This window comes from Accipiter gentilis, chromosome 3 (genome assembly GCF_929443795.1).
Source record: "Accipiter gentilis chromosome 3, bAccGen1.1, whole genome shotgun sequence".
NCBI classification, from domain to species: domain Eukaryota; kingdom Metazoa; phylum Chordata; class Aves; order Accipitriformes; family Accipitridae; genus Astur; species Astur gentilis.
This window is the reverse complement of record NC_064882.1, coordinates 47,349,379-47,369,727: the sequence shown is the minus strand read 5'-3', so window position 1 is coordinate 47,369,727 and position 20,349 is coordinate 47,349,379. Positions and strand designations below refer to the sequence as shown.

Below are 20,349 nucleotides of genomic sequence, written 5' to 3'. Positions count from 1 at the left end.
GCAGTTGAAACAAACACTGAGGGACAAAAGGTGAAAAGTAGACAAAGAGTCTAATGAACAGAGAGGGAAAAGAAGTGAGCGTTGTTACAGGAAGAAAGAAAACACCCTTTGAAGGTTTTGTTCAGATGCAGGGCTGCTCCCTGGCTCACAGCAGGAGTTTAGATAATCCCGTACTGCAAAATCGAACACCAAACTCCACCAAATGAGGATGAGAACAAGGTGAGGAAATATAGTTCTCGCCCCAGCTTCTCACTATTGCCAGATCAGGCAGTTCTTGAGCCCAAAACAGTCTGTTCAGTTAGCAACCCACGGGGAGCCCAGAAAAAGCACTTGGCCAGTTTGTTCTTGAAGACGTGGAAAATTGTGCACGAGGAGCACCACAGGTCTATCACCCGCAGAATGAAGACCCAACTTTCCCCCTGCCTTATTTCAAGCATGGCCCCTGATGGTTTCACTCACTGGGCCCCAGTTCTTGTATTCAGGTAGGGTAGGAGCAGCCGGTCCCTACCAACACCCCCCCGCCCCGTGCCTCTCCTGATTATGCAGGTGACGAATATTGCAAGGAGGAAGGGTCAGAAGCGGTAAGCAAAACACCAGCAGAGTGCCCACAGCAGAAAAATAGATGCCAGTATGGGCTACTGCAACTTTTTTAGCTTTGCTGTAAAAAGCCACATTTCTTTAGAGCAAAAGATGGAGAATTAACAGCGGTCCAGGCAGGGCGTGAGCTCTCCCCAGGAGAAGGGACAGGAGGGAGGGACGTGAAGAACGGGAAGAAGTGCACCATGGATTTGAAAGGGAAGGAAAGAAAAGCTACAAAAATATCTCTAGTCAAAAGACAGCAAAGGAAGCTATTTGAAATGATGGGGAATTTCTCAAAATTGGTCTGCCTAAGCAGCCACAGAAACGTGGCCAGACATGCGCATCTCTCCCCACCCATCAAAGCAATCGGCCACAGTGCCAGGAGATTTAAATACCCCTCCCAGCATCATGACGACAAAACTGTAAACTATAAGAAGAGGATGCAACATCTGCATCCTCTTATCTCTCTAAATTGGTGTATATCCTTAATAAGATATAAAGAAGTTATTTGTTTAAAGTAGCATATTTGATGCATTCATTGGGCACCAAAAGACAAATTAAACTCCTATTCCTTCAGCCACAGGAACCAAGGAAGAATCTTTTAAAAAGTTTGGCTGATGTAATGAACAAAAATAGAGTAATTTTTGTAAACAATTACTGTTCTAGAAACTGCTGTATCAGGTAAATTCAGCACACCACCACCTGTAGCCATCCCAGACATCACCACCACGCAAATCTGGCTCCACGACAGGATGTCCAGGTCACAGCATGTTTTCTGCAGATTCAGAAAGACTAGTTTGATTTGATGCAACAACTAACAAAAAAGTTTGCTGAACTCTCAGATGCAGAATGGCTTCTCCCCATAGCTCTATTACACAATGTAAGGCTTGGTTTGTTTTCCCAAAATACTAGAAAGAAGTTGAGAAGACAGTAAGGCAGCAAATATATTGTAAATTTAATAAATTAATAGAAATCCTCAAGCTAGACCACTTTACAGAAAGGGTGGTGTTTATAAGACAGAAAATTGAACTTGCCTGTACCTCTAACCATAAACATAACAGCACAATCTTATCTTGTGAAAAATTATAGCAAGAGTTCTTCCCATAAATCAACAAGTCCAATCCATCAATCACTATCAGAGGAAGTAGTTTACTGCTCATGAGAGGTAACATTTCATTACTAGTGGATTTGAATTTCATCAAAGTAGCAAAGTTCTTTTTAAGAGCCACTGTGAGCAATGCTCCCTGGCTGTGATAAGAAAAACTATTGAAATTCAAAACTAGAATATTAAAGAGGAGTGGGAAAAGGCAATTCCATTTTAATATACGCATGGGGATGTTCAATTAATGAGGTTCATCTTTTACAGACATCAACTGCTAGGCAAATGCAAGCAAGCCACAATGAAATTTTATGCAGTATTTGAAAATCAGTTTAAGATGCAAAAGAAATTAAGTTGCAGTCAGTGCATGAACTTCTATTGCTTTACCCCGAACCGGGGAAATCAACACCGGTGTCTCCAGGTCTTCGAGTTGCCACCAGGCACAGCAGCACAAATGCCCCTGTCCTGCTAAGCGGAAAATGCGAGTTACGCACCCCGACTGCACCTCCTAGACTCTGGGCTACCAAGAGCCTAAGGCAAAATACAGGTGGGAGAAGACAACGACAAAAATGGATCATCGCTTTTCAACGGTATAAAAATCAGAAGATAGAAACTCTAGTAGCAACCACAGAATGAAGAATCATTGCTTCACCTAGTAACAAAATTACTTCAATATTTAAAACTAAGTTTACTGCCTTGGGACTGGAAAAGTAGAACTTTTAGTAGACAGTTCTACTAGTTTAGTAGACAGTAGACTGTGAACCACCCTCCTCTTCCCCAAAAGCCTCCAACACGTGCGTGCACACAAGTCCTACCTGTTTCATCGCCGTCTCTCCAATCTTGTCAGAGTGCTTACGGATACTCTCCAGGAAATCCTTGAGGTCTGACATGGAAACTTCTTTGATCTCTTCACGCAGCTTTGGAATATTATCCACCATGATCTTGCAGAAGCGGTAGTGGCTTACTTGGGGCAGGTACGTGTGCTCAAGGTGCTCCAGGGTCTTCAGCGCAGGGTAGTGTCTGGGGAAAGCAAGCAAGGCAGATGCAGAAAGAAGAACGGCTATTATCCATCCCACTTCCCCTCCAAAAAGTGCATTAACTGTAAATAATTCATTATATCTAAGAGTCTCAGCTTTGTTCAAAGGAACATAGACCTTGGCATCCAGGTAGCATCATTTTCCTTTTAAAACAGAGAAGCAGAGGAACACAAAGGCAAGTAGAAGCTCCTTACTAAGAGCTCTGACGTGCAGACAAGGACCACCTGGGTCACAAGTGACCAGCGTCAGCTGAGTCCAGTAGCAGCTCTCACCCCAGTGAAGCCATTTGGGGCACCATATCAGAGAGTGAAGGAAAAGTCGGCAACCACACACAGTATTGTTAGGCTACGTGAGGAAAAAGCTCAGCCCCACAAGCACCGAGGAGCACAGAGACACAATGGCTTATGGGGGAACCCCAGGAAGACCGTGCACTGGTCTCCCCAGGAGAGCCAACAGCCTCATGGATAGAGGTGACACCCATCAAGGTGAGCAGGTCACCAGAGCACCTCATAGACCAAGGGGTCTGTGTCAGGCATGGGACACATTATGTGTTATCATATTCTATGAATCCATAATTCTATGATTCTATACCATAGAGCGACGAACTAGTGTCTAACACATGTTAATATCCCGTAAACTGCTACTAGCCCAGATACTTGTTATTGTGTTGTAAAGACCTTGGACATGAGAGCACAGCTTTCTTTCCCTGTGCATTCCAGGAGTCAGACCCCACCTTCCTCCCAGCTGTTCTAACGCTGCTAAGCACAGTTAAAAACACTTTCCACCCAAAGTACTTTTTATTAGATACAGGTGAAAACAATCTGGATACAAACCCAGATTAGGGGTTCAACAGATACATTTTCTACAAAGCCCCTGCCTCTCCAACAACTACTGTTGTACCACTGAGATGGTTTTCACAATGTTGAAAATAACTTACTTCCCCACTCTAGAAGGAATATACCTTATAAATTTAAGAATGTAAGAATCCCAGTGTTTCTTCACTTATGCACAATGCATGCCTTTATATTTTGGTCATGTCCAATGGCCTTAAATTTCATCCTACCTTTACTGCATAAAAGCAAACTTCATAACCTGACAGAAGATGCTAAATGGGAAACTATTCTAAGCAAATAATTTTTCTCAAACGCCCTCCCCTCTTTTCCCTTCAGGAAGTAGGAGTCCATAGGATTTGCCTGTTCAGAGAAATATGGGAAGCCTCTTGAATGGTGATGTAAAATGCAAGACCATCCTCCTCTTCATCTGACCACAAATCTGGTCAAAGTTTAAGAAAAGAAAAAAAATTATCAGGGAACCATCTAGGAAGCATTAGCAGGGTCTATAAAAACGTATTTCAGACTAACACCAGGTCATAGTCACCTCGAGGGAGAATTAAGGCTGCTTTAGCTGACTTACATCCATGGTTAATCCTGGCCACAAGCACCTGCCACTTACACCTTGAATTTTTTTGGGAAAAAAAATGTTTAGTCATAAGAAACATATTAGCACCACTGAAAAAAAAAAAAAAAAAAAAAAAAAAACCTGACACTCATATCCCCATTCAAAATAATTTTTGCCTGAACTCCAGGCAGGTCCACAGGGGAGTTATTTTAACCAGAAGTGGCCTGTCCTGTTCCCAACACCAGAAGTCAAACAGATTAACCCCATAACCCGGCCAGTGTTTAAACTACGGTAAGGTATGAAAAACTATTTGCAATAAAATGCAAACCTCTCTGGAGAGAAACTTGGGAGCGTACGGAAAGCCAGAAACTAAACCACAGGAATAAACACACATTGGGGGGTTTGTTATATTTCAGGGCATTGTTTGTTGAACGAGGAGCAGCGAAAAGGTGGCTGCGGGGGACAGCGCGCGGTCACTGATGGGGTCCATGGCTGCCTGCCGAAAACAGAGTCCGAAAGACATGGGGGCAGAGGAAAGCTCAACACTGTTCTTGCGTGAGACGTGTAGCGATTCCTGCTGCCAAAGTACTGCCACCTCGGCCCAGATTGCATCCCTTATACTAATGCCTACATCAGCCAGCCAGAGGGGCCACGTTGTTGCCCAGCTCTGTACCCCTGGGACCACAGCACCAGTGAAACGGGAGCACTTGCCGAATGGGGGAAACAGCAGTCTGATAAAATAGAGTCAGAGCTGGCTTTTGTTGTTTGGGTTTTTTCTGGAAGTACGCAGGCCCTGCTCTGGTGCGTACAGCTCTACAGCAGCTTCTCGGCTACAAGCAGGACGAAGCACTCTCATTTCTTACTGCTTGGAGACCATATGGATAGGACAAGCGACCCGGGGGTGAAAAAAAGACTGATCCCTCCCGAGCTCTGCAGAACCACGAGGGATCTCTGGAGGCAGAGATTTTTTTCTTCTCATCGCTTTCCAACAAGCAGCCACATGTGTCCCAGCCGTTGGAGAAAAATCTTTCTGTCCCTTCCTTAAATTCTGGACAACAGCAGCTGAAACGTTTCTCTCCATCTCTGTTCTCTGCTGGTTGCACAGTCACTCGTCCTGGTTTGGACCATGAGTTCCCCATCTCCAGCTCCAGTTAACAGACACAGATTCTGCATTTGGCAAACACCTGCGTTCGGTTTATAAACATCACGCAGCAAACAGCACATAACTCATTTTGTCCACCTTGGGAGAGTTGAGTTTATTCACCCCGAATGCAAAACCTATTACTCCTCTGAGATTGTGTACTCAAAACCCGAGACTCACACTAGTAACCAACCCCCTTGCTGGCTATCATGAAATGATATATAAGTGAGAACGGGTGCAGACACAAAAATATTTAATATTTTGTGCTGCATTTAGTGAATGAAGCCATCAAATCCAGACAAAGAAAGAAGGGGGGGGGAAGCCAAGGGTTCAGATTTTCCTTAAATGTGGCTTTCAATTTCTATTTGTTTCAAAATGAACCAATCCAAAGAGTGGGGTGAAAAAAGAAAAAAAAAAAGATTCAATTCTTAGAAGCAGACCCTGGAAACACTATCCAGAGCGAGGGAATCGAGCAGCATGTGGATTCCCTTCAAAAGTTCACAACGCTGTGATCAGCTCCAGCTCCCCACCCCACATCTGTCAACGGATAAGCCCCTTGCTGTTCTATAAACAGACTAAAACCAGTTGGACAAACTAGACACTGCCCTATTCTGTACCAAGCCGTTCTGAGAAAGAGAGCGAGTGCTTTGTGAACAGCTAAATAAGCTCCCTGTAACTCCTCCGGCCAGCCCAACTTTCAGGAGTAATGCCTATCTGTTTACCCAAGGCTTCTGGGTCCAAGGACCACAGAGATCAGCAGAGGCAAGAGGGGAAGTGTAAAAATACGCCCATCCAATTAGTTATCGCCTTGTTTGAAACATCTGGTTTCTTCTGTATTGTTTCTATGATGGATGGCAGGCACAAACCAGGCATCGGATCTGATTGCTCTCCCTGCGTGGCATTCAGCTGGAGCCTGCCGCATTTTCAGTTGACCTCCTTCCAGCAGCTGCTCTTTGCCCAATTTGCCACCCCCAGGGCTACAACGCGCCTCCAAAGTCCCATGCTGCTTAAACAAACCGTCCCCCAGGATCCCAGCCATGCAAATATCCCGGACCGTGGTTTCATCCTTCAGCATCAGAACAGATGCAGGGTGAGAAAAATCCTGGATTTACAGCTCATGATTTCTGAGCCACAAAGTCCTTTTAGTTCAGCTCACTCTTCTGAACAATTATTTCTACCATGAAATAAGCCGTATGCCTTCTCACCAACTTCTACCATCCTGCACAATATTTCTCATGTTTTTGGTTTCCATTCACGTTCACTGGATTCTCTCAGATTATAGCAGGTTTTGTATTATGACATTCATAGAATTAAATTTACTTAATAACACCTAAGTACGAAGTCATGCATTGATTGTATGCATCACAACAGTGAGCTTCCATCAAAAAAAAGTGAACATCCACCTTAATTAAAAAGCCTAACTCAAAACAAAATTAGAGCCACTACAATCCCGGTTCTAGGCTGTACCACAGGAGGCTGAGCAGGACCGTGAAGACACCAGCCCGAAATCAGATAAGTTAATTTGGAAAGGCTGATTTTGAAGTCCTAAGTTTTAAGAACCTCTTTAATTTATCTGGCACCAAACAGGTGCTTTTCAACTCTTCCAATACAAACATCAGACTATACAAAATTTACCTTTTAGATTTCATTTGCTCTCGTAGTTTGCTGTACATCTCCAGGACTGGAAAGAGAAGGAAAAACATACAAGCATTGAGACACAAGCACAAAGCAAAGAGATGCAAATTAAAATAAACAGCTATACAGATAAAGAGCAATTTCAGATTCCTCACCAGGAAGACACAGTGTTAGCTTATCAACCGTCGCTGAAATATTTCTCTGTTGTAAACGGCATTGCTTCAGCTCTTCCATTGCTATTATCAACTTTGGAAAGGAAAAAAAAAAGTTTCACTAAGAACAGTAAACAGACGGAGTAGAGAGGATATAAACTGCTTCGCACTTGTCACGACCATCCAAACAGTAGGTTGACAACAAAGCCTACTCTGATAACTGGAGAGCTCACCAAGCGCTGCAGAGCGTTGCTGAAGCAGGGAGGACAAGCAGCCTTGGGTTGTTTAATCGAGTAGCAGAAGCATTCCCTAAGCCTACTTTCAAGTAAGCAAGCAGCAAAACCAAAGCCATCAAAATACCAGCCCTGTAGCACGTCCTGTGAATTCCAAAAATTATTTCCCCTTCCTATTTTATTCATCTTTTCCCTACTCCCTCTCCAAGCTTTTCTTTTTCTAGTTCTTCTCAAAGACAGGATGTGGCCGCTCGCTCCCAGGGGGATTCTTACCATCACAAACTAACAAGGGATTTTTAAATGCTCAGTCTCCAACAGAAAAAAACCTGTGCATCTGGACAAGGGCAAAACAAGGATCAGCCATCGCATACAAAAGAAAACTCCTTAGTTTCTTTTTTTCAAAGAGGCAGGTCATGGATTTGTCCTCTAGAGTACCAACTTATCTCCACCGTACCATGCTGAGTTTGCAAAGTCCTTTTGAAATCCCAGGCTCTTCTGCTCTTGGAGGTGAATCCTCCGTTCAAGGTAACACAGAGGTATGTTTATTTGATTCAGGAGAGAAGCTGCATCACCTCCTCCCCAAAGTGCATTTTTATCTTTAATCTTCATTAGAATAATTGGTCTGACAGTCCAACATGGGGATTTTCTCATTTGTTTCTCAAATGCATTGCAGCTGACTGAATTAGTAATGCCTGCGTGTACTCTCAGCAAAATTAAATCTGGGTGTCTGAGAGGGTGGTTAAGAAGGAAAATAGAAAAGGAAAATAGAAAAGGTGCAAAGAGTAGAATATTTATATGGAATATGGGTAGAGCAATGCAAGAAGGACTGTCCCTGGGAGTTCTCACACATCTCCATCTTAGGCACTTGAAAACCCTTAAGCATCAGTGCCTTCACACATACTCAGCTCTGGAGTGCCCCCAGTCTGTTAATGTTCCCTCCTGATGAAGGGGCAGAAGAATGAATGTGGTTAGAGGCACATCACATCCAAGACATGCTCAATCACTTCCTTTTTGTCCATGCCTTGATGCCTCTACCCATGCAGCTCAAAAACCACCTTAATTGCTGCCGTACTGCATTGTGAAGCAGGAGCCAGACTCTCCAGCTCATATCCACAGAATCACAGAATGGTTTGGGTTGGAAAGGACCTTCAAAGACCACCCCCTGCCATGGCCAGGGACATCCTTCACTACATCAGGTTGCTCAAAGTCCCATCCAACCTGACCTCAAACACTTGCAGGGATGGGACATCCACAACTTCTCCGGGCAACCTGCTCCAGCATCCCACCACCCTCATCATAAAAAAAAGTCTTCCTTACATCCAAGCTAAATCTACTCTCTTTCCGTTTAAAACTGTTATACCTTGTCCTCTCACTACAGGGCCTGGTAAAAAGGTTCTCTCTGTCTTTCTTATAAGCCCCCTCTATATACTGAAAGGCCGCAATAAGGTCTCCCCAGAGCCTTCTCTTCCCCAGGCTAAACAACCTCAACTCTCTCAGCCATGTCCTCAAGCCCTCTGATCATCTTCATGGCCTCCTCTGGACCCACTCCAAGAGGTCCATGTCTTTCCTGTGCTGAGGACCCCAGAGCTGGACGCAGTACTGCAGGTGGGGTCTCACCAGAGCGGAGCAGAGGGGCAGAATCCCCTCCGTGACCTGCTGGTCAGGCTTCTTCTGATGCAGTATTGTTATGAATGATCCCATTCACACCACTCAGCGCTGCAGGAGCAAGCCCACAACTTGATTATTGTTGCTTCAAGTCCCTCCTGCTTCCCAGGTTTTGCCTTCCACTAGCCTTCAATCCACAAGCAGTAAAAAAGAAAAATCACTTCCCAACACTCTCACACAACTCATCTTACATGCAGAAAAGCAAAATACAGGAAATAGAATCAATGCTCATTTTAATACCAATGCCGTGTACATTATCAGCTAATGCTGAGCAGTTATCGACAGACTAATTTCCCACTAGCGAGCACAGCCAAGTAATGGAAAAGCAGAAAACAGATAGAATGAATGAACGTATCACTTACTTCTTTTCCTTCATTCTGCAGCTTTCGGTTGGTGTCTGTCACTTGATTCTGCAGGGGTATTGGGGAAAAAACAGAAAGCACATCTACATGTAAATCAGGACAACATTTTTCACAAAAAAAGAAATCGTACATAAACACCATCACTTTTCACACAATTTTCTTTTGTGTGGCACAAAACTGTTTATTAGACGATTTAATAGTCATCACCATTCTGGCACACAGGATGCCAACAGCCACAACACCAAGGATTTTCTTCCCTACTACTAGGGAAAAGTAAAAGGCAACAGGTTTTAACACTGTTGCATGGCAGCCTCAAAATGCTGCAGTCTTAATGGATCAAATTTTGTAGCAGATGCTCACGTGGATTCTCACATTAAAAGCTATTTTACCTGAGTGGTAGAAGAACTGAATTTCCCCTCCCCAACACCAAATACATTACAATTAGGTTTTAACTCCTTAATATCACAGCAAGAAAAGAACTCTTCAATGTGGCCTTTACCAACAAAGTTCAAATATTTTCTTTTAGATCTTCAGATGCATCTCCCACTGGATCCCTCCTCTTGACTGGTATAAAAAGGTATTTTTATATACCTGGTATAAAAAAGGTACGTATTTTCTTTACTAAAGCATCTTTCTGTATTATCTTATCAAGCTGGGGCTCACAGTTCAAGAATTTCCCACTTTGCAAACTTGTAGGTTCCCTGGACTAGCAAGATCACAGCAGTTCAGCCCTTGATGGCTCTAGGCATCAGTTTGACCCAGTAAAGATACACATGAGAACAAGGCTGATTTTTAGACTCATCAGGATAGAAAATAAGCAGCTTACACGTTATTTAGACAACAAGCAGAAAGATGACTTTGGGAATTCTCATGAATACTCATTCAAGTTCAGACAGGAGAAGGTTTGTAAATAGAGATACCATCTTCTACAGACCAGCTGGGATAGCTGAAAAAAAATTACACAAACTTTCAAGTAAACATGCCCAGCTTCAGGTCTTCAGCAAAAACAGCCAATTATAAAAGTAAATACCAGCAGAGAAGGACTGCTCAGAGTTCAGGTGCTTCACGTCAGTCTGAGACTAACATGCCATAAAACTACTTTTTTTCCATTGAATACTCTTTTCACAGCTACTAAAGTTGTAAATATTCATTTCCAGGCTCATCTCTGTAAGATGTCTCAGAGGTTTCTAGTTTTACTCAGGCTTACGGTACAGTGGAAGCTGCTGCTGGATTTCAGCCGGCATCATCAAATTTTATGAACTAGTTCCTGTGTGTTTTCAGGAGTCCTGTTCATCCTACAGGCAAAAATCAGTAACAGAGCTTGGACAACAGCATGAGCTGTGACTCGGAGCTCTCAAAGTATATTCAGGAGCATAAGATCATATTAACCAACTTAAGATCTTTGTTTCCTGACACTTTTCAACAATTGAAGAAACAAGCTGTATTTTTAATGAATTTATCACTAGTGAAAGAACTTCATTTGATGCTCTCCAATTATCCAACAGAACGTGGATGGTTCATGGAGCAGCAACAATAGCAGAGCAAAGCAGGACAAGCTTCAAGGTGGATTCAGAAGATAACAGCTATCTCTTTCCTTTTTGAGCTCACCAAGAGGCAACCAGTTCAGGTAGGAGGGGAGCTTTGTATTAATGTATATAAAATTGATTCAGGATCCAATTTGTTTCCTACTGACTACTGAAAGATATTGGGCAACAATTATTTCCCACACTGGTCCAAATTTCAACAGCAGGTCTCGCACTGAGAGGTTGGTATTGCTTCAACAAGCAGAGCCATCCAGCCTCACAGGCTTCCTTTTGTTTTAACACTGGCCATGCTGGTTATTAAGCTTACCACGACGCAAGAAGAGGAGTCATCCCGTGATCTCCCCACACACAATTTCTCTACAGCATCTGCATCACATTGCTCCCCCTTCTGCAGTAGCTTCAGCTCTCCTGGCTGCTTGCCCTGTGCAAAAACTGCTCATTTCCTTTATGATGTATTGAGATTTTACGAGCAGGAGCACAGCATCTCTTCCAAAGATTATTTTATTTGCTTATATCCTGAAAATCCCACCAGGAAAAAGGAATCCATGTAGGGTAATTTAAAACTGCTCCTAAAATAATGCCAAGGCTGTGCTAGTCTTCTATTAAAATTACATATCAATCCTGGCTAAAGCGAAAAAGTAAGAATACGTTCTGTCCTTGCACACTACGAGTTTTCAGGGGCCGGGGAGTTGTGTTTTGTTTTGTTCTTAAGGTCTACATCCATACATTGAAAAAAATAGATGATTATTTATATAGACTCTCTGTAGACACGTTGAAGCTTTTCAGACGAGGAGATTTTATAATCTAAGACAGACGCACAGCAAGGGGGGACAGACAACAGGTGGGCACATGTGAAGAACGAGACAATGGGATCACACAAGGGGCTTACAGGATGCTCAAGTCGTTAGTTCATTCATCTATATAAGGAACATGTGGTACGGAGCAGTGCTTTGGGTTTGGGGTTTTTAAAAATCACTCTGCTAGCATTTAGAGAGTGTCAGAGTGATGAGAGAGAGGAGCAAAGGGCGCTGGAGAGGAATCCTGGGAATGGACCCGAAGGGCACCACCGTGACCCCGCGCAGCTCTGCTGACTCCGTCCCTTCGTCCAACACCCACCTACCGCTGATTTTCACCCTCCCTAAGAAAGGGAGGGTGACTGTGGAGCCATCCTTCAAGTCAGCAACTTCAGAACTTCCCAATCCGGAGGGTGCACCCAAAGTCTGGTTTCATTACCCACCACTGCAGCTGTTTTCCCTCTGTTACCCTAACCCCTGTAGGAACCTGCTGTACGGCTGTTGCACTTCTAGGTCATCGCCGCATCCTGGGGCAGCGAGATCCTCCCGCACGCTTTTGCACGGGTGAAGGTGAGCTTCCCCTCGCTCTAAGCCAGTTGCCTCAGTTTAATTAGATCTGCCTTAATCTGAACGCGCTAAGCAATAAAAATTGCTTCCTAGTCATTTTGTGTCCCTGTCGTGTGTCCCCCCCGACTCATAACTTCACAGATCTTATGACTGCGTGCGGCAGTACTGTGCATGTTGGCAGAAAGGATTAGAACCGCAGATGTCTTTTCAGAGAAAAGCCTTTTTATTAATTGCTGTTCAACAGTGGCAGGTGTGAAGTGCTAAATTTGGCCAGAGATAATTAGCTGCACAAAAGAAGGCAACAAACGACTCTACAGTAGCTCTTTGAAAATGGACCTGGTGATCACAGTACAAACTGAAGAACTATGCTGTTGCTAAGAAAGCAAGCATCACACGAGTACGCATGAACGAAATAACCCTTCTACACAATTTCACTGGTGACTGATTGCCTGCCCCAGCTTAGAAACAAAAACAAAACAAAACAAACAAACAAAAAAAAAAAACAAAAACAAAACCCAACCCCATCAGTAGGAAGGACTTCAGAGTAGAGAAGTAAAAACAGTGAGGTGACTAGAAAGCACAACCCTCTAGGATGGATTGGGGCTACCTATCTTACAGAGGACAAGACCAGAAAAGAACATTCCTACAATCTCCAACCTGTAGAAGACTGCTGCAAAAACAGGAAGGAATAATCTCTTTTGTGCCTGACAGGTCAAAAAGTAGACCTAAAAAAGACTTTTCAACCATGTAACCTGAGTTTCCTAGAGAAGGAAGGACAGCAGTACCTGGGGGAGGGCTAACATGAGAAGAGGTTAGATAAAAATCCGTCAGGAATGACACAGCGAAGAACTTGTTTAAGAAGAGAAAGATGGACTAGGTGATTACTTGTGGTTGCCACCAGCCCTGTAACTCTGTGATCCTTTCCCCTTCACACCTCGAGTCGGGTTTTCCAAGTTAAACCATCTTAATGTATAACCTATCTTTGACCTTTTAATTTCTACTGGAACCTTTATGAGATGGAACAGTCAGACTGGTACATGGTTTCCAAGACCCAAGAGTACCATGCATTTATAAGTTTGAAAACAGGTCAACACCACTCACTTCCTAATGAGGAAGAATGTTGGTGCAGTACAAGATATGAAAATGTTGAAGATGTATAACATAAAAAAAAAAAAAAAAAAACCAAAGCAACATGATTTTCCTTGGAAACCATCTAAGAAATTAAAAGTAAAGAGAATTGCCGTAGTGAAGCTACATAGTTAAAAAAAGGAATAAGCAAATGCAAAAAAGTTTCAGCTTAAAAAATGCTATGGTTTAAATATCATCCAAATTAAGGAGATGCCCTTCTGAAAATGCATCCCAGGTATTTTCAATTAACTTACTTTTTTATCCATATATAGATTATTAATCAGTGACTGAGCATCTCTTCAAAACAACACAACGTTGCCTAGTCGAGAAATTCATTGCAGAGGAGCTCCTCCGAGAAAAGTTCCCAGTTCAGTGCTAGCCTTTTGCAGGGCACAAAAGCAGGACAGAAAGTTTAGCCACACAGTCCTGATCAGGTTTTAAGTTGACCTGGGGCCACCTGAAATACAGCATTACAGTACAGAGGGAAGACAGCAGCTGTGTTACACATGAATGGGGGAAGATAATGGATCCAGCTCGTATTTAGCCTGTGCACTCTTAAAACAATGAACGCTGATATTTCTGCAAGCATGATATTATATAAAGTACCCCAAAGCTAAAAGCACACGAGTGAAGATACATACTAGAGATGCAATAGAGAGGGCATTTATTTTATTGCTGGTTGCACGTATGTTCAAAGACCAGCACTATTGAGAAAAAGACCAAGATCAAATAGAGAATGAATAGCTGGAACAAAACACACTCTCACCACTGGACCCACGGGTGATTCCCTGGGGAAACCCTTACAAAGAGAGTTCAGTATTTCTCAAATAAGCTTCTGTGTATATTTTTCCCATGTGCCGTTTTATAGATCACATAGTAATGGAAATCAAGAGAGATCCTGAGGGTACAGAGATGGACTTCACAGTGCGCCACCAACAAAGTAGCTGTTTGTAGAATGGGAAACAGCAACAAGCCTTTGCAAACAAACAATGTGGAATTCTTGGCTAGAAACAATAGCTTTACAAAAAAAAAAAAGAAGAATTCTTTCATGGTATTTCCAATGGCCTCATCCTGCAATCAACTGCTGGATGAATCCTTGCCATGGAAAATGCCATTGTAATAATACAGATGCTGCTTTTGGTGTCAGGACAACACACACACACACCCCGAAGGTGTTCCTGTGAGAACGCATCCATTTGTGGGATGGAGATCTGTGTGTGTAAAGCTAGAAACCTGCTAGGAAATGCCAGAGGTAGCTTTAAATGAGTAAACAAATGTATGAAAAGCAGCAGTCAGCACACTGAAGTTAGAGCTCTTCCTTCCTTTCCAGAAAACTTAACTTTCCAAGATTATTTCCCCACCCCCCTTTTTTATAACTTCATCTTCTCTAATGCCCATTGAACGTCTCCTGCGCTCCTAACCTCCCAGAAAGGTCTTTCTCAACAAGTCAGACTCCACTGAGACAGATAAACTTACTGTGCTGGTCTCTGGAGACAGCCCGCACCTTTTTGGCTGCCACACAACTCAGCCCCATTCACTAAGTGACTGTTTTGGGAGGTTGCTTTTGGTTTTCAAATCAAGGTCACACCTTGTTGCTGCAGCAAGGGATGGCACAGCAGTCTCCCCTCCATCTGTTCTAACTTGTGTAGGAAAATGAGGAAGGTTCTCTGACACCAATTAAGTCACTGCTGTGCTTTTTTATATGCCCCAAATTGTGGAATATCTCTATTTTAAGGCACAGCAGCCATCCTTCAACTGCAAGCACACCTGGCCCCTACATGTAGGGATACCCCCAACCTCTAGATCCTTTTTCTCCTCAGAAGCCTGCCTAGTTTCCTTCCTACCACTTATCCACATTCTGATCCTACAAATGGCTTTTTTCTACATACTACTAAATGCATTTTTTCAAGAAATAGGTAAAATCCACCTTTCTTTCATCTTTCTGCACAGCTTTAAAGCCCACAATACCTGGAAAGCCTATTCCTAGCTGTAACCATTTTACTTTCTCCATTCCTACCTCTAAACATTTTACCTTCTAGTTAAGCCAACCAAACCTGGAGATATTACTGAAGAAGAATCAAGCTGTGCATTCATTTACATAGGCTTTCAGTATTTAATGAAATTAGTAGTTATTTTTCACTACTGTTCCTGCTTACACCTTACAATGCTCTGATGTTTGTTTGCTTTTTAAATATTAACATTGCACTTGCCAACACTGGGCAGACACCTCATGACTGCAGAGTCAAATCTTTGCTGCTTTGTCTCAGACACAATGCTACCTGTAATGAGAATTCAATGTCAGATGAGGCACTAGAGTATACACTGCTACAGCGGATGCACTTCTGACTGTAGAGCTTATTTTTGCTTAAGAAATTGGGATAAGGTATACCAGGAAAAGCGTATTTCCTAATGCAGAATAAGATTAGCTTTAAGCTTTCTCATGTTTTTAACGTACCACACCGTTCCAGTTTGCCCAAATAATTGTCAAACTTCAAAGGACTAATCTATTGCTACAGGAAGAATGGAGATACTTCTTTTTTTAAATTGTATTTTTTAGATAGAAGAGAGATACTCTAGACAAAAGGAGAAAAGGAGACATTCACATGTTTTCACAAAATCCCAGAGTGGTTGAGGTTGGGTCATCTGGCCCAAGACTCCTGCTCAAGCAGGGCCGCCTAGAACAAGCTGCCCAGGACCATGTCTAGACGGCTTTCTCTTACCTTCAGTTTTTGAGCTTCTCCTCTAACTTTCAGCAGCTCTGTGATGGAGTCCACAAAGCCCTGGTAATGGAAGTTGCACATTTTCTCAATCTCACGATCATGGTTTCTGATTCGTGCTTCCAGTTTCTCCATGAAACGACCGTGTTCTTCTCCATCATAAACAGACCTAAAAAGAAAACACAAATGCTGGTCAAGATTCCAGTATCTCTTATTGTCATTACTTACAAGAAATAGCCAAAATACAAGCTTTAGAAAAAACCTCCTGTGATAAAGGGATAGTTCTATGTTTTATTTGCATACACCAGGCACCAAACTCAGGTTTGAAAAATCTTTCTATTCCAGCCTTTCTTTTTAGTTTTTCCACCTGTCAAACACCAGCTTGATGCTCCCTCAGAGATCACAACATGACCAACCCAGCGCTGAATCATCTGAAACAAAGTTTTCGTGCTCTTTCTTTGAGCTCAGCCATCTCTGATCACTATCTGCTAGCGTATGCTGTAACGCTGAGCACTCCTCCTGAACAGTTTTCTGGATGTTCTTTGGGCTTCAAAGGTAAAAGCTACAATGGAAAAATATCACCTCTACAGCTGCCAAAATCCATTTCCCTTCCCACCCCCAGTTTTGCCAGCACAGTTAACCCTGTTGCTGAAAGGCCAACACAGCTGAAGACTACCCAAACTGATGGGAACACCTCAATCCAAAATACAGCATACACCGTGCAAGTTGCAGGTAACGGGTAATCTTTGGTACAACCAAACAAAAACACTAGTGTTAAATTTAAGGGTGGAAGTTTAAAAAAAAAATCTATCCTTCATATTTTCTTAAATTCCACCCAACTGGGAAGAGAAGCTTGAATTGCCACGTTAAAACTTTTTGTTCTGTCGATTACTAAACGCACACTGTCTGGTAATGATGATTATTTCCAACCATTTTTTAAAGCAGCCTAGAAGGCAATGCTCTCTCATCCACAGAAAACAGCCGCTGTGCAGAAGCAATAGATCATGACTGCAAAATAAGTGAATGTTACTCTAGAAAGCAGAGGGATCATGTCACACCCTGAAATAGTATGGGATTTTCAGGGGGTTGTTTTCTTGGGTTTTTTTATAGTAAACACAGATGTTTTCTACAGGGTGTGGAAATCCCATCCTTAGACATGTCTTTGTGAAGTTTTAGTATTTTGAGGAGGAGTGCTAACTCCTAAACCTGAATTCTCTCCCAGCCCAAAAAAATTAAGTATGCAGCGAACTTTATGGAGTCTGAGTTTGTACTGTGTCAGAAAGTAAGGTTAATTATACACTGGAGTCCATGAAGCAGTTAGAGGTAAAAAGATGGAGAATGTCAGAGCTATAACAAGCTACAAGAACCAAAAAAAAAAAATAAGTAAAATAAAATAAATAAAAAAAATTAATAATCTCAGCAGTGACAAGCAACACTTCAGAAAGAACCAGAACTAGATGAATCTAAATAGACACATTAAACATTCTGCCCACAGACAGCGATGTGATCCTTCAGTGTGATCTGTGCTCACAAGTCACTTTGGAGAATCCCACCTCTACAATCCACAAAGGTCTCCAAGTAATACAAAAAATACCAAAACATTAATAAAACTGGAGGAAATCTATTTAATTACCATTCTTTAAAATCCACCCTAGCAATTTCTATTACACAGTTTCAGTAAACCATTCTCAATGGCAAAACAAAAATGCCAAATCTTTATAAGCCTATATAAAACTCAATGTAAAATACCACCATCACCAAGAGTAGAAGTCTTCAAAGGTGACCATATTGCCTTCTTTATTCCAAGGCAGAAGCTGGTTGGTGCTAAAGAGATATAACTTCCTCAAATTATATGAATGCCACCACTAGCATGATACTAGTGTTTTTTCCTTAGAGCTTAGCAGAGTTTTGCTGGTGAAATATGAAAGTTGGAGACAGAGTGCCATCTAGTGCTGCACAGCCTCTTTGCAGGGTGTCTCATGAAACTCAACAAGGCACCTCCGGTCTAACGAACTCTTAACTCAAAGATGATCTCTCACATACAATAAGAAAATAAAGCTTGAAATTGTGTTTTCACTCAAGTATGAATTGAAAAAAAAAACCCAACAGTAATTATGGGTGCCAAATAAATGTGTTTGCATTCAAAGGAAAATACCATCACATTTAGAGGCATCTATCAACGGGGCAGTTAAAAAAAAATTCTGAAAATTACTTAAAACTCTAGGCAAAGTTTCCTTTGGAGGTTGCTAACCTAAGACATAAAGGTCCAATGTCTAAAACTTTTTCATGATTTTTTTTTTTTTCAGCCAAACTCTAGTGAAAAAAAAAAAAAAAAAAAAAAAAAGGTGGTGACAGACAGCAATGAAATCCCAGCATCTTGGGGGTCAGTTCTAAGCTTATATTTAAACAAACCCTGTCTGTTCCCTTTGGAGCTCTCCTATTCACCCACAACCCTTCCTCCAGTGCAGAACCAGCATCCTTCACTTCCATTCTCCCTCTAAAACACAAGCAAACATGCAACTGCCAAGCAAGACCCAGACCAAACTGCAACGCATTCCAAAGTTGCAGGATGTCAACTCCAAAGTTATGGGATCTCAAGTTCTTGCTCTGTATTGAACATCATCACAGAAATGGACTGCAGTGACTATGCAGCGACTCTTAGCTCAAAATACAAAATGTAGGGACTCAGTTTGATTGCAAGAAGAACAAATCTCTCCCCTGCAATCACATCAAACACCCCTCAGGTCCCAAACTCTACCGTCATCACCTTTGGTTCCCTGGTTCTGGTAGAGCTCCAGTTTCCTCAGCTGTTTCTTCAGCTGCCCGAGCTACAGCATCACTCTCGGAAAATCATCCTTGTGATCCTATATCCTTGACATATGTGCACCGTTTTCTACCTAGCAATTGCCAGCTTTCTCAACATCAACTCTGGTACTCACCTGATCCACCCAACTGAGCACCTTCATTGCAGCTTTCTTCCTTTTCAAGATTACCACATCTGGGGCATTACACTTCCCACTTCTTGCCTACCAAACCTTCGGGACACCCACCGCCTTGCTCTGGATCTACAGGTCCCTCCAGCTGCTCATTCTACCTTCTACCTGCCCTTCTACCTCATTTCTTCTGCATATACACTCTACTTCTAGTAACATCTCTCCTAGTTCAAACACTAATTATAGCCTGATCTGGATCTTCAGTTAACTGTCCTGAAGTGACTAGTAATTCAGAAGACATTAAAAGGACACACAAAAAAATTTCTAGGAAGAAAAAGATCTTACATGTATACCCACTAATAATCACGACAGCACACAATGTAAAAATAAAGTACAAAAAAAACAAAAATAAAAATAAGATTTGCTTTGGGCTGTTCATTCCCTTGGTTCTAAAAAACAAAGTATTGTGACAACGCTATAGAAAATGATCCTTGAAGCTTTTTTTTACCCCTTTGCTATAAAAAATTGCTAGTCAGATAGCTTTAGTATAAGCCTCCCCCAGAAAAAGCCTTTCAATTAAAAAAGCCTGAGAAAGAGAGGTCTGTCCCACATGCACTTATCTTGTAAGTCTGGAGAAGGCTGTAATTCTGCGATTGAAGACTATGCTCAGTGACAGATCTGTCTGGTTTACATTTTTCAAGTACACTCACTAAACAAAACCATTAAGGATGACTTTAAAAAGTTCTTGGATTGTATTGTTAAGTTTCACAATTTCTGCATTCATTAAAAAAATCCACTTCATTTTTTTCCAAAGGGTCAACTGGAAAAATCTTTCCAGGAAAACCATAACAGGCAAACGCATCACGAGTTCCCATCTGCAGCCTTGCGTTATTGCAAAGTTTATCCCCCAAAACAGGGGCAACCAAACCTGGCCCACACCAAGAGGCCAAACCAGTAATAAGGGGGATGCCACAGACACGGACTTGTGGCACAGCTGGATGTTCAGGTGCCTTTTCAATTTTCCAAGCAGCAGAAAGCAAGTGGCAGCTCACACAAAAGCACGACATGTTGACGGTGAACCTTTCACACCTTCATCCTTCCCCTGCATCCCAGAACCTCACTCCATTCTGCCTATACTCAACCCCCATGTTGCACTGGATACTCTACCGCACTCTCGACCACTTCATCATCCACAAGAGCAAAAATTGGGGAAAGAGCAGAGGTTTGGGGAATACAACACAAGAGAAGACTGAAAGAGACAACAAGCTCAGCTACAAATCTCCTTAAAACGTGGTCAGAGGCAGAACACCTTGGGTCCTGCCACCAAGCACCAACACAACCTACTTTCTCTCCAGCTATGCTTGA

General features: G+C 42.3%; 1 protein-coding gene across 2 annotated transcripts in view; it reads right to left on the bottom strand.

The window, feature by feature from the left end:
- Window positions 1-20,349, bottom strand: part of EXOC6B (exocyst complex component 6B) — a 306,757-nt gene that overhangs the window by 237,230 nt on the left and 49,178 nt on the right. For both annotated transcript variants that reach the window (XM_049792431.1, XM_049792440.1), the window contains exons 2-6: window positions 16,055-16,220; window positions 9,302-9,349; window positions 7,045-7,135; window positions 6,890-6,935; window positions 2,494-2,698 (exon numbers count right to left, since the gene is read on the bottom strand). In XM_049792431.1, the coding sequence (XP_049648388.1) occupies window positions 2,494-2,698; window positions 6,890-6,935; window positions 7,045-7,135; window positions 9,302-9,349; window positions 16,055-16,220 (556 nt within the window). The remainder of the gene's footprint in view (window positions 1-2,493; window positions 2,699-6,889; window positions 6,936-7,044; window positions 7,136-9,301; window positions 9,350-16,054; window positions 16,221-20,349) is intronic.